Below are 14,767 nucleotides of genomic sequence, written 5' to 3' on the forward strand. Positions count from 1 at the left end.
CTAGACGACAGTCATCCATCGATGGGGGTCGCGACAATGATCATATACATATGTACACAAGACAAACAATATATATACATAAGCACAAACAGATCGTCCACCAATTGGCGGCATGCCCTGCCTACTACTAAACAGACTCGTCAGCGGCGTAGCGGGGATGCCAGCAGAAGCGTTGTGACGTAAATCGTTGGCCAGTGAAAATAAGACGAACTTGTTCACGGTCTTCATCCCACTTCTCTCTGATCGTTCAGTTAAAGATGTTCCAGCCAACTATTCACATGATAGCACGTGAACGACATATCTTTTATACGTATATCGATGCAACTATACCTCATATTTATTGCAGTGGTAATTGCAGGCCACATTAGACGAATGCAGCCTGGCTTGGTCCCATTCTAGCTAACGTCTAGCTCGATCGAAGGCGTATCTGATACAATGATAGATGCAATTGTAGATCATTGTGTCAGAGAAACGTTTAGTCAGGTGTAGTATGCGTCGGCAAACCGATGCTATGATCGGTGTTAGTGAGCTATTACGCCTTGTTTTGCTCTGCTCTTCTTAACGTCTCCTAAGGCTAATACTCAATAATTTTATGATATTTGACTCTTATGATTCTTACATCGTTTGGGTAAGGATAAGGACGTCATTCCCTTCTCTGGCTCTTCCCTGTCTCTATCTTTTCCTTCATCTCCAATCTCCATCCTCTCTCTCTCTCTCTCTCTCTCTCTCTCTCTCTCTCTCTCTCTCTCTCTCTCTCTCTCTCTCTCTCTCTCTCTCTCTCTCTCTCTCTCTCTCTCTCTCTCTCTCTCTCTCTCCCTTCATCTCTATTCTCTCTCCCTCTCGTATTTCTTCTGCACCTCTCCTCTGCGGTCGAAAATCTCTGCTCCCTACAAAAACACGACCATCACGCCTCCTGCAGCGCCGAAAGTTGGTCTAACTGGATTATATGGGCGGCCACGGCCAACGCTCGCCGACGCACGGTCAGGACACGACCGTCGCTCCCGACAGCGACGGTTGAACGGTGCGTCCCCCGAGGCACGCTCTGACTCCGCCTCACCCAGTCTCAGACAATGGAGGGGTGGGCCGGTCCCAATGTAGCGACCTGTCTAACTATGCTGGAGTGAACCGTGCACGTCATTTCAGGGCTGGTGGTGGTGTCTGGTGTGGAACGGAGAGCTGCGTGTGTTGATTTGAGATCAAAACCGTTTGGCCAAATATCCCACATGCACTCACATCGTGCTTCTATAGGTGCTATGCTAATGACAAAGGTTCGTTTCACTTACATCTGGAACGGTTCCAATAACAATCCAATAACAAACCAATAACAACGCTCAAAATGAGTACAAACTATAACATACACAAGCTGCAAACATGCTAAACCCGTTGAAAAGTCCCCGCAATGCTCCACAAATCAGAAATTAAATTCTTCTGTTGACATCTTCCCGACCATCTTTTCCTCCTGTCCTCTCTAAAACATGCCGCCGACCGAATCTATGTCTCACTCCATCTCAAAATCATCTCCCTACCTGAAGTATCACTGTGTCTCTCCTCTCGACACCGGACACCACCTCCCCATCTGAACCCTCGTCTGACTGCGTCTCCTCGGCAGGCGGCCACCGTGACGGAGACGGCGTCCCATCGGCGCGCGCCCGTCGACCCACCCACCTCCAGCAGCATCTTCATCCTGGACACAGGCGGTGGAGGAGACACTCTGGCCGTCACCGAGGCGCTGCAGCACGCCCTGCGCGTGCCCATCCTGGTCGAGTCCAAGGCGCTGCCGCTCGACTCCAACCGTAACCCGGTGCTGTCGGACGAGTCCACTGCGGGGGGAGGTCGCCTCAGCCTGACCACGGTGCTGGCGAGGATCGGGCCTGACGAGTCTGCGCGAGCCGCTCTCGACCTGATGACGGTCACCTACCAGCAGGCGCAGCAGCTGGTGGAGCAGTCGGACGAATCAGGTCAGTCCCCGCGGCACTCCTGCCCGGTGGTGTGGCCTCGGGGCCTGATGCTCTTTAAGTACGTTTGGTTTTGGAAAAATCCGTCAGAATTAAACCACCTTTGTTAAGAATAGGGAGACGCGTGCTAAGTTGTTATTTTTGACTCGCTGTATGACACGCACCACAGAGGCCCTGTGAGAAGTTTTAGTTTTGATAGGTTATAGTTTCTTACCTGGGTGGTCTGGTTTTGAGTACCATAGGTTATGTCCTAATGTCGCGTCCATTGTGGAGGAGGACGTGGGAGGGGCGTGGCAGAGGTCAGAGCGTGCGGTAGGTTCTGATGCCGACACTCTGGTTGGTACAGATCCGGGACAGAGTCACCGCCGGTATGCAAAGTAGTCCGCAGAAGTTGTGCCCGCGCTCATCTCGAATGCAAGTGTTCTGGTCACGTGGTGTTAAACTTGGACAAGCCGGCACACGGGAAAGATGCGTGGACAGAGATAGGCTGGTGCGGTGTCTGCGTCTGAAGTTGTGGCCTGTTGTTTAAAGTTGCCCACAGGAGTTGCTCCATATGCATTTGCAGGTCTCAGTATGCTGATAAAATATTGCTGCTTTTGAACAATCACTATAGCAGGCTTGTGAAGTGCAAATAGAGCTTTGATTTCATTTTATAACAACGCGTAGAGTATTCCAACTATTAGGGGTCAGTGTCGACCTTTCAACTAAATTTTCTTGGTATTTGGTGAAGTTTGCGCACTGCTTCTGCGCTCAATGCATTGTTTCTAAAGATTATCAACCTTTTCTCCGATATCGCCACTCCAACTTGGCAAAAAGTTGCCGACTACTTTGTCAAATGATTAGGCGCTGACTTTTGTGGTAGCAAGTGATCTTTTAACGGTTATATATAATAAATATTTTTTTACAATGATACACTCGGAAGTTAGAGGAACAGGTTATTAAGCAATATTTTGCCACCTAGGTACCACAGTAAATTAGAAAATATCCTCTAGTACATATTTGCACCCAGCGACAGATCAGTGCAATGCCCCTAGGTGGCAGCTGCTATAGGCATTCTATTGCCAGATGGTGATACCAGATTACATCGCCCAGTGCTCTAACAAATCCTGTTCAATGCACCGGCATGTCACACTGATGGGATGGCTTTCGATCGGCACTCAAGTGTTGGATCGGTGCTACATGTGGGATTTAAAGCTCTTTCACTGCAATCCTCACGATCCGGCTTCAATATCAATGCTCTCCTTCGCGACGTGAGTATAACTATTCAGCATGCGTACGCCTGGCAACATACATTATCATTGCAAACTGAGATCAGAAGTTGTATATTTTGAATTGCTTTTTATATGTACTAAACTCAGACACCTCGGCACTGAGGAACATTCTTATGGAAGGAGCGTTGTTAATGTTGCCGGTTAAATTGACAAAATCAAGCTAACAATTAGTCGGTGAAATTCAGTTGCATAGAGAGGCTGCATCAATTTTCATAAGTCACTCTTGATCAATCATAAGTAATTTCTATCATGTACAGAAATGGCAAAACCGTTCGGTAAAGGCAGGTAGGTAGGCACATTTATAATTCAACGGTAAGTCGGCAAGGTGCATTCGGCATCCCATTCCCTATCACGGAAAGCGCATACAGTTCCTGCATTGTGAACTAATGCTTGGGTATTTGAATTCGTCAGTCTTGGTTCCAGTCGGGTCAGATGTTATTTGTTTTGTTTTGTTGGGTTAGGCCTTTTCGGTCCAATTAGACCAGTTCAGAGCCGGGATGATGATAGGATATAGGGGGAGACATTGGTCTGGGCAGGCACCCTAGTGAGTCGCCGGGGCTGAGCCCGTCCAGAGGACAAGCCACTCAGCCCCAAGGCACTCACTGCACCCGGCTACGGGGTGCGCTCCCTCGGGAGCAGCGGTGCCGCTCCAAGGGAGCAGCCCGCATGAGATAAAGTTGCCTGTCCAGCCCGGAGGGGGGTTGCGGCGTGGAGGAAAAGGATTTCTGTATCCTGAGGAGAGAAGCACGGAACGGTGTCAGATGTTACCATGCCGTGCTGCGTGATTACCATTGTTCGCCACTCGCACTTCACAGTCTGCTGACTAGTCCTCGTTGCGGCTCCTACCGGCCGAAACTGTAAGCTCTGATTCTCGGTTGTTCCGCTCCGGGGCCCCGCAGTCGCTCCTGTGCCTGGCGCGACGATAGCTTCTTCGGGACCACTCTCCCGCACCTCATCACTCCCACCTTCCACAAGCGTGACGGGGGCGATCATCGCCTGCCCGTCTAGGCCGAGCAGCCAGCGAATTACTATTCGCCGTCGGAGAAACACGAATTCATCACAGCTCGACGACAGCCCAGCTCGTTCTGACCTCTCACCTTGACTCTTGTTTACCAATTCATGGGCTGCGGTAAAGAAGTGACGCCGCCACTCGGCGCGTGCCCTTCTGTGCCACGTTCGACGCTCGGGTGTCAGGTGTGGGAGGGAAGCGGTCGCGACTCCCACACACTGGCACGTGAGCGTGAGGAAGGTATCTGTGACTGCTTTATGGTGAATGGTGGGCTGACGATGGTGATTTACTCAGAAACGTTCTGGAAGAAAATGTGGTTTTATTAAATGAATAATGTTGTTATTGAAGATTTAAACTGAAAATGCTTTGAAGATACCTTTTTGATTCGTCTAAAAATAGTTGTTGCTTTGTAAATACATAGCTTCATCTAAGATATAGGCTATAGGATTGAGAATGCTGGACGCATCGCACAATGCTTACATATATGGCCTTGGCACAATGTACAGTGTACACTGTACACTGCACAGTGCACAGTGCACATGAGATATTGCACAGGCCGGATGAGTGTGCGGCCCATTTTCCCTGGGGCGTTCTCCAGGATTTCCCGATTCTCTGCCAGCCTCCTCTCCGAAGCAAAGTTTACCACCGGCCAGGAGCGGCGCACCGCTCGTACGACGTGCTTCATATAATATTTGTCGTCTACGGCGCCGCTAGTGGAGGGCGGATCGGGGAGCTGCAGGGTATTCAAGTTCCACTCTTACCGTGGAAAAATAATGAAGTGTACGGGGCTTTATTTTGTAGTCTTGTGAAAGGATGTTGAAAGCAATGCTTTATATTTCGATTATATTTGCTGTAGCTGGTGAAACTGCTTAGCGTAATAGGGGCAGCGTGGTGTTTTCAGTCGTTTACAGAACCCTGGCGGATGAAAAGAGAGCGTACAAGCTGTTATAACATTTCTAGGGCAGCATTTATTATTTTGGTTCGTTGTGAAACGCTGAAACGTAAGGAACGCAACTAATCTGCCGTTGTATTCTGATATAACTGGGTTGCCTGTGATACCTTGGCTATCTCCTGACTCCTGCACATCGTGGAGTCAAATGCAGTGAATGTTCCCACGCACTGGGCTGAACCCGATAATCTGCCGCATTACACATAACGTCACCGAATCAGTAAAGGTAGATTAGGGAGCATCATACATCAATCTCACTTGCGGACTGGTGCTGCCACTAATGACAAAATAATTCACTTGATAGCCTTTGGATAGTTTGGCGGTATTTGCGGTTGAATATTGGTGATTTCGCGCAATGTGTCGCAGACCTGACTCTGGAACCCTATCTATGAATATTAATCCCTTAGGACCTTTGATCTTAAAACAGTAGAGCTAACGACATACACCTAGATACATAAACACCAGTTGTGCACGATTCACTCCCCCTTCCCCCGCCCACACACCCTTACAACTCCCATGTCTTATCTCTATCAAGATTCCCGTTGCCGTCAAGCACTGCACAGTGTACGGGTTACCCTTGCACCTGCAATCAGCTGACTGTGTCAGAGGCCAGCTGGGCCCTACACATCGCACAAGGTCACGTGGGTCCCCCTCCTCCATCACCTGTCTGCCCCTCCCCCTGCGTCCCCGCCCACACTACCGTCATAGCCACCCATCCATGGCACGAAAACGACCATCACCAAAACACTGAGAACTACCGAAGCTGGACGGGCAGGGGGACTCACAACCGTCAATTTGCGAGGTCAGGACGGTAACCATGCCGAGTGCCCACCTGCCGGAGTTGTCTCTCTGTGCCGTGGCCCGTGGGTCGACTGAAGCAGGTGAGAGGTCACCGATGCGTGTCGCAGGGGTCAGCTGACTCACGCAGACAACTGGGAAGTGCTCTAAGCTAGAGTGATTGTAAATGCGACCTCCCGCCTCGTCAGCGGGGGTGGAAACTACTCGCAAACATGGAAATGAGGAGATGGGGAGGGATGGTTCAGAGCTGGGGTGTTTTATAATGGGCTCGATACATTAGGTAGTCTCGTGTCAAAATGTTAAATGAAGGTGATAAATGGGGAATTTTAGGCGGTATATGAACAAGATACCTGTCATGACTACCAGCTGCTGATGCTTGGCTTGTTTCTGGCTGGCTGTTTCTGGATGCTTGGATTGATAGAACATGATTATTTTGGAATTATTTATGAATAGCTGATATGACATCTGCTCGCGCTTATAATCTATCACAATCATGGTCAGCAATACACCGTGAAACAGTACCTGGGTGTAAGGAAACTCAGTGTAGCGAGCTATATGTTTTGCAATTTTCCTCTGCCTATATCATGTGCGTCGGTTTGCGTTGCGAGAGCATGTTTTCCTCGGTATCAAATCATGAAAATGATATAATGACCGATGTTATGTGAGAGGCGCACAAGACCCGCCTAATATCGAGCAGATCAATACATAACTGAGGCGACCATCATCTTATGCGCTTCTGTTGCTCGATGGTACTCAACGTTCTAGAAATCCTCTCCGGCTCTAGCAATCGGCGCTACTCCGTTCAAACCCCTGTCGATGGCAATGAATCCCCTGGATTTGTCCGCCGATAGAAGCGCCATAGAATTATAATACCGGCGCGCAACACTGCTCGTAACTAACATGCCTTGCCGTCAGCGGTGAGGCGGTGAGCCAAATTGGAGCAGCGCGATCACGAGTGTAAAAGCAAGCTGTTGGCATTCCGGCACATTCTGCTAGCCCGGGTCTGCGAGGCCAAGTCGTCCAACCTGACGTGCCCAGCCGCAGCAATTTCACTTATGCCGAGATTGATTCTCTTTTTAGACGTCATCTGGGAAGGCTTGTGCCGCTGGTTCGCGGGACGCGGAGGGAGCCGCTTTTGTTTCCACTCAGCCAGTGGTCGCCGGGGAATGGGAGGCTCGGCGAAGCGAATTGCTGGAAATGCCAGCATAACGACTGCGTTAAAAGAGTAATGTGGCTCATCTGAATACACATACTCTATGAAAACACTCTGGATTTTCTATAATCCTTAGGTAATTGTGCCGTGTGCGTTTAGCTTATTTGATTCTTTTTATGCAAGCCGCCTTATAACCATAATTCACACAGCTTCGCTTTCAAAGCATAAAAGCACACGGATACACTTGCTGATATTCTTTATTTGTTGAGAAACTTAGTTCTCCTTATCGCTTATGCATCCGCTATGCAAAATATTGAATTAAATGAAACTGAGAATGCAGCTGGCGCGATATTTCGCTGATTGAGCCGTCTCCCAGTGCCGAGTTGGCGGGGCGGGCTGCAGTGTAAATCCGACAGAGCGGCAAGGCTGGGCTTATCGGGGCGCCGCCGCCGCCTCCTCGTACAGCTGGGGATATTTCGGCTGGAAGGATGTCGTACATACTACCGGCACGAGTAAACATGGAACGAGGGTGGGTGTGGTCCCTACACCGCGCTGTGGGATGTTCAGGAGGTCGGGCAGATCTCGATACATTTCTACCCGTACCTGGTAAAGGGACATATCGCGCAGAGACGGACATTGGACATTCATTGAGTTTACGCTTGGCAGCTGTCATGGCACCTCTGAAGTCTAAGCACTGACTTCTTGTAAGCAAGCAGGACTCTCTGCTCTACTTCTCTCCTCTCTCCCTCTCTCTCTCTCTCTCTCTCTCCCTCTCCTCTCTCTCTCTCCCATGCATCTTCATTTTTCCACTCGTGACAGCCAGCCCTTATTGATTCTCTTCTCGCCTTTCTCGTCTCTGCCGTCCCTTTCCAGAGCTCTGCCGTCATCCTTCCCTTCTCTTTTACCTGTCTCCTTGCTCCACCGTCCGTCTCCCCGTCTTCTCCAGCCGTCTCTTTATCTCTCTCCTTGCCTCTTCCATTCTCCTTTCCTCTCCTCTGCCATCCCCTCTGACTCATCGTAAGCCCAGGTGGCATGGACCCATCGTGTCAATCACCGACGCATGCAAATTGGGGGCGTACGGCGAACCGATTATCCAGCGTGACAGAGCGTTACGACCGCCCCACGGCCGCCACGGTGCGTCACGGTGCGTCACGGTGCGTCACTCGGTCAGTGGTGACGGGTGCGGCGTGACGTACGGAGCGTGAGAGTGACAGTGGTTAGTGGTGACGCCTGGTGAGGTCTGGTGACCCTTGGTTATCTCTAGTGAGCACAGGTTAACACAGACAACCACAGGTGACCAAAGGTGGCTACAGGTAGTCCCAGGTGACCGCAGGTGGCCTCTAGTGGGCGTGATTGTGAGTGAAACTGACCTCTAGTGTGTGCAGTTGGCCGCATGTAAACACGGTTAACCGCAGATTAACACGGATGGTTTCCTGGTTTCCACGGTTGACCACAGGCAACCACAGGCGACAACAGATACCCGATGGCCATGCCATGGGTGACCGTTTATAAGAAGGATAAGCATTGAACAGAAGCGAATTGTGGAGAAAAGAGATCACAGCAGCGTATAAAAGTCTTCCAAGAAGGACAGAATGACGCTGGAAGTTGACGAGCTTTCGAACCGGCACGGACGCGGCGCCGACCGTCAAATTTCGTCAGGAAAGATGGACGTTTGATCATAGAACTGATGAGTTTGACGACGGTGATTGGTGAGCTCAAGTTGAGCCAAAGTTAAGCGCGGGGGTCTGGGACGCACCCACGTGTGTTCCACGAGAGGGGGTAGTGATGCTGCTGCTATCTGACTGAGCCAAGGCAAACAACGTGGTAAAATTGCACAGTTATGCCAAATAACTGTGCAATTTATAATTTGCAATATAATGCAATTTTATAAATGCAATTTATAAAATGCAATTTATAAATGCAATTTATAAATGCAATTTATAATTTATAATATAAATTGCAATTTATAATATAATAATACTGAATATATGCCACAAACTGCCAAATATTCTGATGAATGTTACGTTTTGCTGCATTTCAAATGTAACACAATTCATCGGGCTAAAACGCAGTGAAAACATATATCAAATTCAGCCTACATCCTGCAGTGGAAGGGATAGGAGCATAAGCTCTCATTCACCCAACGCTGGACTCATCGTGTTATAAAAATCCCAACAACATTTGTGTACGCTCACAACTAGATTCTTGGACATTCAATTTTTTTGTTTTACCGGTGGCAGCTTTTCTCCTTCCTGATTGTTACCGACTACCTTCCGAATCTATGCATTGACCTTTCGGTGATATTCTCAGCACGAGCACATACCTACTTTGCCTAACGACAGATCTGCAAACATTCTGTTTGACCTAGCGTACAAATAGACACCGATCCCTTTTCTCCCTTTCTCTTGTTTCGCACTGTTGTTGGCAGTTCTGGTGGGCCAGCCTCGGCCGAGAGCCGCCCTAATTAATGGTGTGTTAATGGGCAGCTGGAGGCCGAATACAGGACATGGAGCCACTTTGAATTATTCACCAATTAATCACGACCTGTGGTGTGCTGGCTGTATGCTGTCATTTATGAGCGCTTGTGAATTCGAATGTTCCTTGGGGTGTTCAAGATGCGGATGATGCATTCTCAGATTCTATGAACTAAAAGAGTCAGCGGTCATCCTTGACTGGAATGTTGGGCTGTTCGCTCACGACAGCTGATGTAGAGAGGTCTTATTTCAGCATCGCAGCGCCCTGCTGAGGTCAGCCCGGCAAACGGCGATTGGTTTCTGATTCCAATTTGTTTCTGATCGGATTTGAGACAGCCACAGCCGAAAACATCGGTTATAGAGTCGAGAGCGAAACTCGACATGTCATGGGACCGCATGTCAGGATATAGCCAGGAACACTCCAGCTAAGTAACTGTTATGTCCTATGGGAGTTAGCCGGTCGAAATTTCTGGCCCGGAGAACTTCTGTAATGGTGATCGAGAAAATGCAGCAGTGCTTTGTGGTTTTACATTACTTGTATGACTTATTAATTATATACTTATTGAGAAGTGTTATGCTGTATTATAAGCATCATCACAAAACTTTCACAAAACGTCGGCCAATACCTTATTGTCTTTTTGTGCCATGTCCATTTATGAAACTATATTTATGCCAATGTTTATGGTCTAGGTAGTGAGCGCATTGTTCAATCTATTGCATCTTATCTTCGACGGCCAGCTTTTTTACGTCTTGCCTATATGCTTTTGCGCTCATTCATGAAAATAATGACATAGCAACGCTCTACTGAGAGACGAAATCGTGTAGGCAAAAGAAATGCTTCCATAAAGCGGGTCAGATCGGCTCATGCTTCTACCTGTCGCTTGAAAACCAAGCGTACTTCACGAATCGCTGGCAGAGCCTCAAATAACATCTGACCTTACTAACTAACCTTGTCACCGCCTCACCGGTAGTTTTTGCCAGCTGATAAATCGGCTGCGGTCGCGTAAATATATTTCTGGAAGTCATTTAGTTTTGTCTAACTTCATCGTCCCCTTTTTTCATGTTATCATTTTAGCAGTCACAGCAAGGCCTTTTTCTTATCCTTATCAATCAGTTCACAGTTAACTTTTTATGCCGAGTGGTGCTTGTAGTTTTAATGAACTTTTTGCGTTATTTGCACCGCTCGATATGTATTTCGAGAAACTTTATTTTCATTGGTTCGAAAACTCTGCATCAGACATGTTTGTTTTGTTACATAAAATCTACATTTGCGCAGTAATGTTTGACAGCCAGAGGGCGTTATTAAATGAAACCTGCTCGCTGCTGAAGCATGCCTTTGAACATGTAACACAACACCGAGTGAAACTAATTTTGCTCCGCTCTCGCTAGTGCCTTTCATACTTCAGATGCAGCTGTATTTGCTACTGATTTCACGTTTGAACGTTCTTTTTATCATTTATATTCATCCACAGATATTCGTTTCATTTGTCGGATGCGACGATCGAAACTCTGCGTTCTTTTTTGTTGGCTCATTAAATTCTACCCCCACAAGGTTAACTGTAATCCAAATGCCTTAATTACCACTTTGTGAAATTTTCCTAACTTTTTTGTTGCCCTTACCCTTACCGCACTTTCCGTGGAAATTGCTAAGCGACAACATCTTAATTTGCACGCTACTTTTTCAAAAACACTCTTTTTGATCCTTTTTTTCATCTGCAAAACATCCTGAAGTGGAACAAAATGTCAGGCTAGAAAAGGACGATCCTGTTTCCTGTTCTCACAGTAATATGCCACACTGCAGCCGGGCTGACACCTTCACCCCTCTATCGACTCGTTCCGCTCGCCCACGGGTCACCCCTTGGGCGCGCTCTCGTGACCCCTAACAGCGGCGTGAAATTGACCGCCACCGCCGACCGGCCAGCCGACCCCGCTCTCCGAGTGGCCGGCGTCCGTGATACATTGTCCCAATCCTCGCTGTTTTAACTCTCGTAATGACACACTGAATCAGACCGCTAGCGACCGCGCAGCGGAGCACACTCGAGTACCAATAGCTCTCCGAATGCGAGCCGCTCGACGGGGCGGGTGGGGTGAGCGGGGCGGGAGAGCGGGGCGGTAGACTGTTCACCGAAATCGGCCCACTGCGGCCCGACCTGGCTGCTGTACGGCGCACCGGTGCCACCGGCACTGGGAACCCATCTGTCAAACGATACCCAACTCGTGCGCATTACACGGCTCTTCAGGGCGTTCGCAGAAGCGTCGTAGTGGGCAGTGCTGCCAGGCGTCTGGGGTGGTGCCCTAACTGGGCGAGCTTTCACTGTGTGTCTCTTGAGCTAGGTAGGGGCGCTGGTCACTGCTCTCTTCTCGGGCTAACGCTCTTTTTTACTTCGCCCTCAAGTATGTTTTGCCCTTCTTCCATTATCTGCTTGTGTACTTCGGCGAAGTAGCCGTTGCTCCTTTGCTCCCTCCTCCTTCTTAGTCTCAGCTCTTACCCAATTTCTCTTTTTTCTCTCTTTATATTTTTGTCTCTGTATCTGTCCCTGTCTCCGTCTCTGTCATTCTTCCCCTCTCTCTTTCTCTCTCTCCCTCTCCATCCCCCTCTCTCCATCCCTCTCTCTCTCTCTCTCTCTCTCTCTCTCTCTCTCTCTCTCTCTCTCTCTCTCTCTCTCTCTCTTATCTTTCTCCCCTCTCTCCAGCGCCGTCCGGTGGCAGTTTGCCGGTCGTCGGCACCGACGAAGGCCGGTCGTCGGCAGCGACGGGAGCCGGTGTAAACAGAACGCACGCTGTCGGCGTTCGAACCCCGTGTTTACAACTGCTGGCGTCGGACAGGGGTGGCCGCTCCCGTCGACTGCGTGTGTGTGTGTGTGTGTGTGTGTGTGAGGGGGAGGGGGATAGTGGGGGCTGGTGGGGAGGGGTATCGGGACTGTTTTACCGGGGCACTAGGGCGGGATCCGAAAGGGAGGCTGGGAAACTGTTGCGTAAACAGAAAATAAATTTGCGCCCCGCTCGAAAAAAACTGGGAATGCTTGATAGCAGTACTGAAAAAAAACATTGCGAAAGCTTCATCACATGTTTTGTTTGGAAATTGAAGTGAAATGCTCAGAGCTAAAGGAAGCTTAATGAAATAAACTGCAATAAACATTTAAATGTTTTGCTTAGCTGCTGTTGGCACGCATGCCCCCGCAGCCCGTTACATGCCATGTGCATGCTCATCACGCTATACGAACACTATAATGAGATGATGTAATTCCTATAGCATGGTCTATATACACCAGGCAACTGTTAATAATTGAGGGTTGAAGTACACGTCCAGTCAAATTTAGAATAAGCTGGTCTTCGCTGCGAAAAGCCATCTTGATTCTTGTAGCAGTAACATCATACAGCAAGTGCGAAACTACTCATCATCTCGTGTCAATGTTTGATGGACACAAATGCACGAAAATCCGAAGGCTAGGATGAGTTCAATAATGGCTTGATTCATCATTCGCATCATTAAGCTCTAGGCCGCAGTTCCAGGAAGTATGGACTCATTCCACGGTTCCTTCCTCTGCTGATTAGCCATTTTACTCCAATATACTCGCCGGTTCGGCTGATGCTGGCGACCTTTTCTGCGTGACCTTCCTTTCAGCATCAGCGACGACCTCTGACATTTCCTGATAGTGATTTGCAACCTCCGCCACATCTCACTTCTACGCCCCTCCCCTGCCCCCTGATCCAGCGCCACCTTCAAAATCACCGATAATCCCGCCCTGTTAGATCTTCCCTCGCGGAGGGGTGGGGGGACGCCGTCGGCGTCGTAGGGGGTGAGGGGGGAGGCTGCGCCGGGGTCATGAGCATCCTGCGCCGTCTCATGGCCGCTGTCGGTCGCTCTCGGCCTGAACACAGCCTCCCTGCTCCGACTGGCGGCCGGCCGCGTCGGAGTGTCGCTCCCCGGGCACGTCGAGACCTGGGGTGACGCCGGGACCTGCTCAGGTCAGCCGCGTGACCCTGCACTCGCCCGGGGCACCTGAGGTCACCTGAGGTCACCTGGGGTCACCTGGGGTCACCTGGGGTCACCTTGGACGTCCGGATGTCACATATGGACCACGTGACATGAGTTGCCGCAGTGCTCGATTTGGTTTTCGTTCACCAATTCGGTGCTGTGAGGTGGTGGCCGTGAAAACTCGCTGACGAAAATTTGACGAAGCTCCTCGTGCTGTGATTGGCGGACGCTTGCTGATTGTGTGGACGGAGCGAGGAGGTGAACAGTGATGGACGATACCTGACGGTGGTAAGGTGTTCTTCCAGAAGTGTTATACGCGAGCCAGGTTTGAGCTGAAATTGCTGTCTACGTAAGCTGCCACGAAGAGCCAAAACTGGACGGAGATCACTTCCGGATTTTATCGTGTTTGTGCAGCGCGGACCTCTTGTCGATTGATGTTGTTGCTACAAGACACGCCTCCTGCAACAAACTAAATCGTCCGGGAAGGACACCGAGTGACCTACGATCTGTGACCTTTGACCCGTGGACTGGTGACCCGGTGTGACCTGTGCCCTGCGGCGCCGCGCGGGTCGCTAAATGCCCTCCTGGTCGGAATATCGGTCTCCGAGGATGTCGGATCAGCCTCTGTTCTTCTCGTTCGATCCAGGTCAGTAGGTCATGGGACATAACAATCCAAAGTCGGGGTAGGTCGCGATATTAGGCATTGAGTAAGTCTTGTTCGAGCCTATTTTATGTGTCGTTGCTTTTGATGATAAACGTTTGTTTTTATTATCGATCTGATGTGCTTGAGAGTTCCTTATTTGTACAAAACAAAGTTCAGTCCTGTAATTGAGCGAGACATTCATGCCTGCATAGTGCATGCTCAAGTATGTTATACTGGTATTTGAATTGCCGCCACGGTTCTACAATTACATTTCACCGATATAACGGATTTTGGTCGTTGTGTGTTGACAAAAGCCTCCAAAAATGGATGGTTTCGGTGACAATTTTATGCTCAAGATAGATTGCCTTTCCATTATTTGTCTGGCCCGAAACTCGACCCTGTCACCGTCTTTACATCACATACGTCCGCGACCCCGGGAGACGTATGATGTAATACGTTTGAGACCTGATTTCATCTGCAGCCAACCGTTAGCTAATCTGCCATGATGTTTCCAAATGTATTTTATTTTAGAAGAT

At 49.3% G+C, this 14,767-nt stretch overlaps 1 protein-coding gene across 1 annotated transcript in view; it reads left to right on the top strand.

Moving 5' to 3' along the window:
• Positions 1–14,767, top strand: part of LOC122376647 (AT-rich binding protein-like) — a gene marked incomplete at its 3' end in the record, with an annotated part of 51,521 nt that overhangs the window by 18,497 nt on the left and 18,257 nt on the right. Inside the window, exon 2 of the mRNA XM_043356550.1 lies at positions 1,610–1,958. Within this exon, the coding sequence (XP_043212485.1) occupies positions 1,610–1,958 (349 nt within the window). The remainder of the gene's footprint in view (positions 1–1,609; positions 1,959–14,767) is intronic.

Source organism: Amphibalanus amphitrite, unplaced genomic scaffold, assembly GCF_019059575.1.
Source record: "Amphibalanus amphitrite isolate SeventyFive unplaced genomic scaffold, NRLGWU_Aamphi_draft 002223F_arrow, whole genome shotgun sequence".
NCBI lineage: Eukaryota > Metazoa > Arthropoda > Thecostraca > Balanomorpha > Balanidae > Amphibalanus > Amphibalanus amphitrite.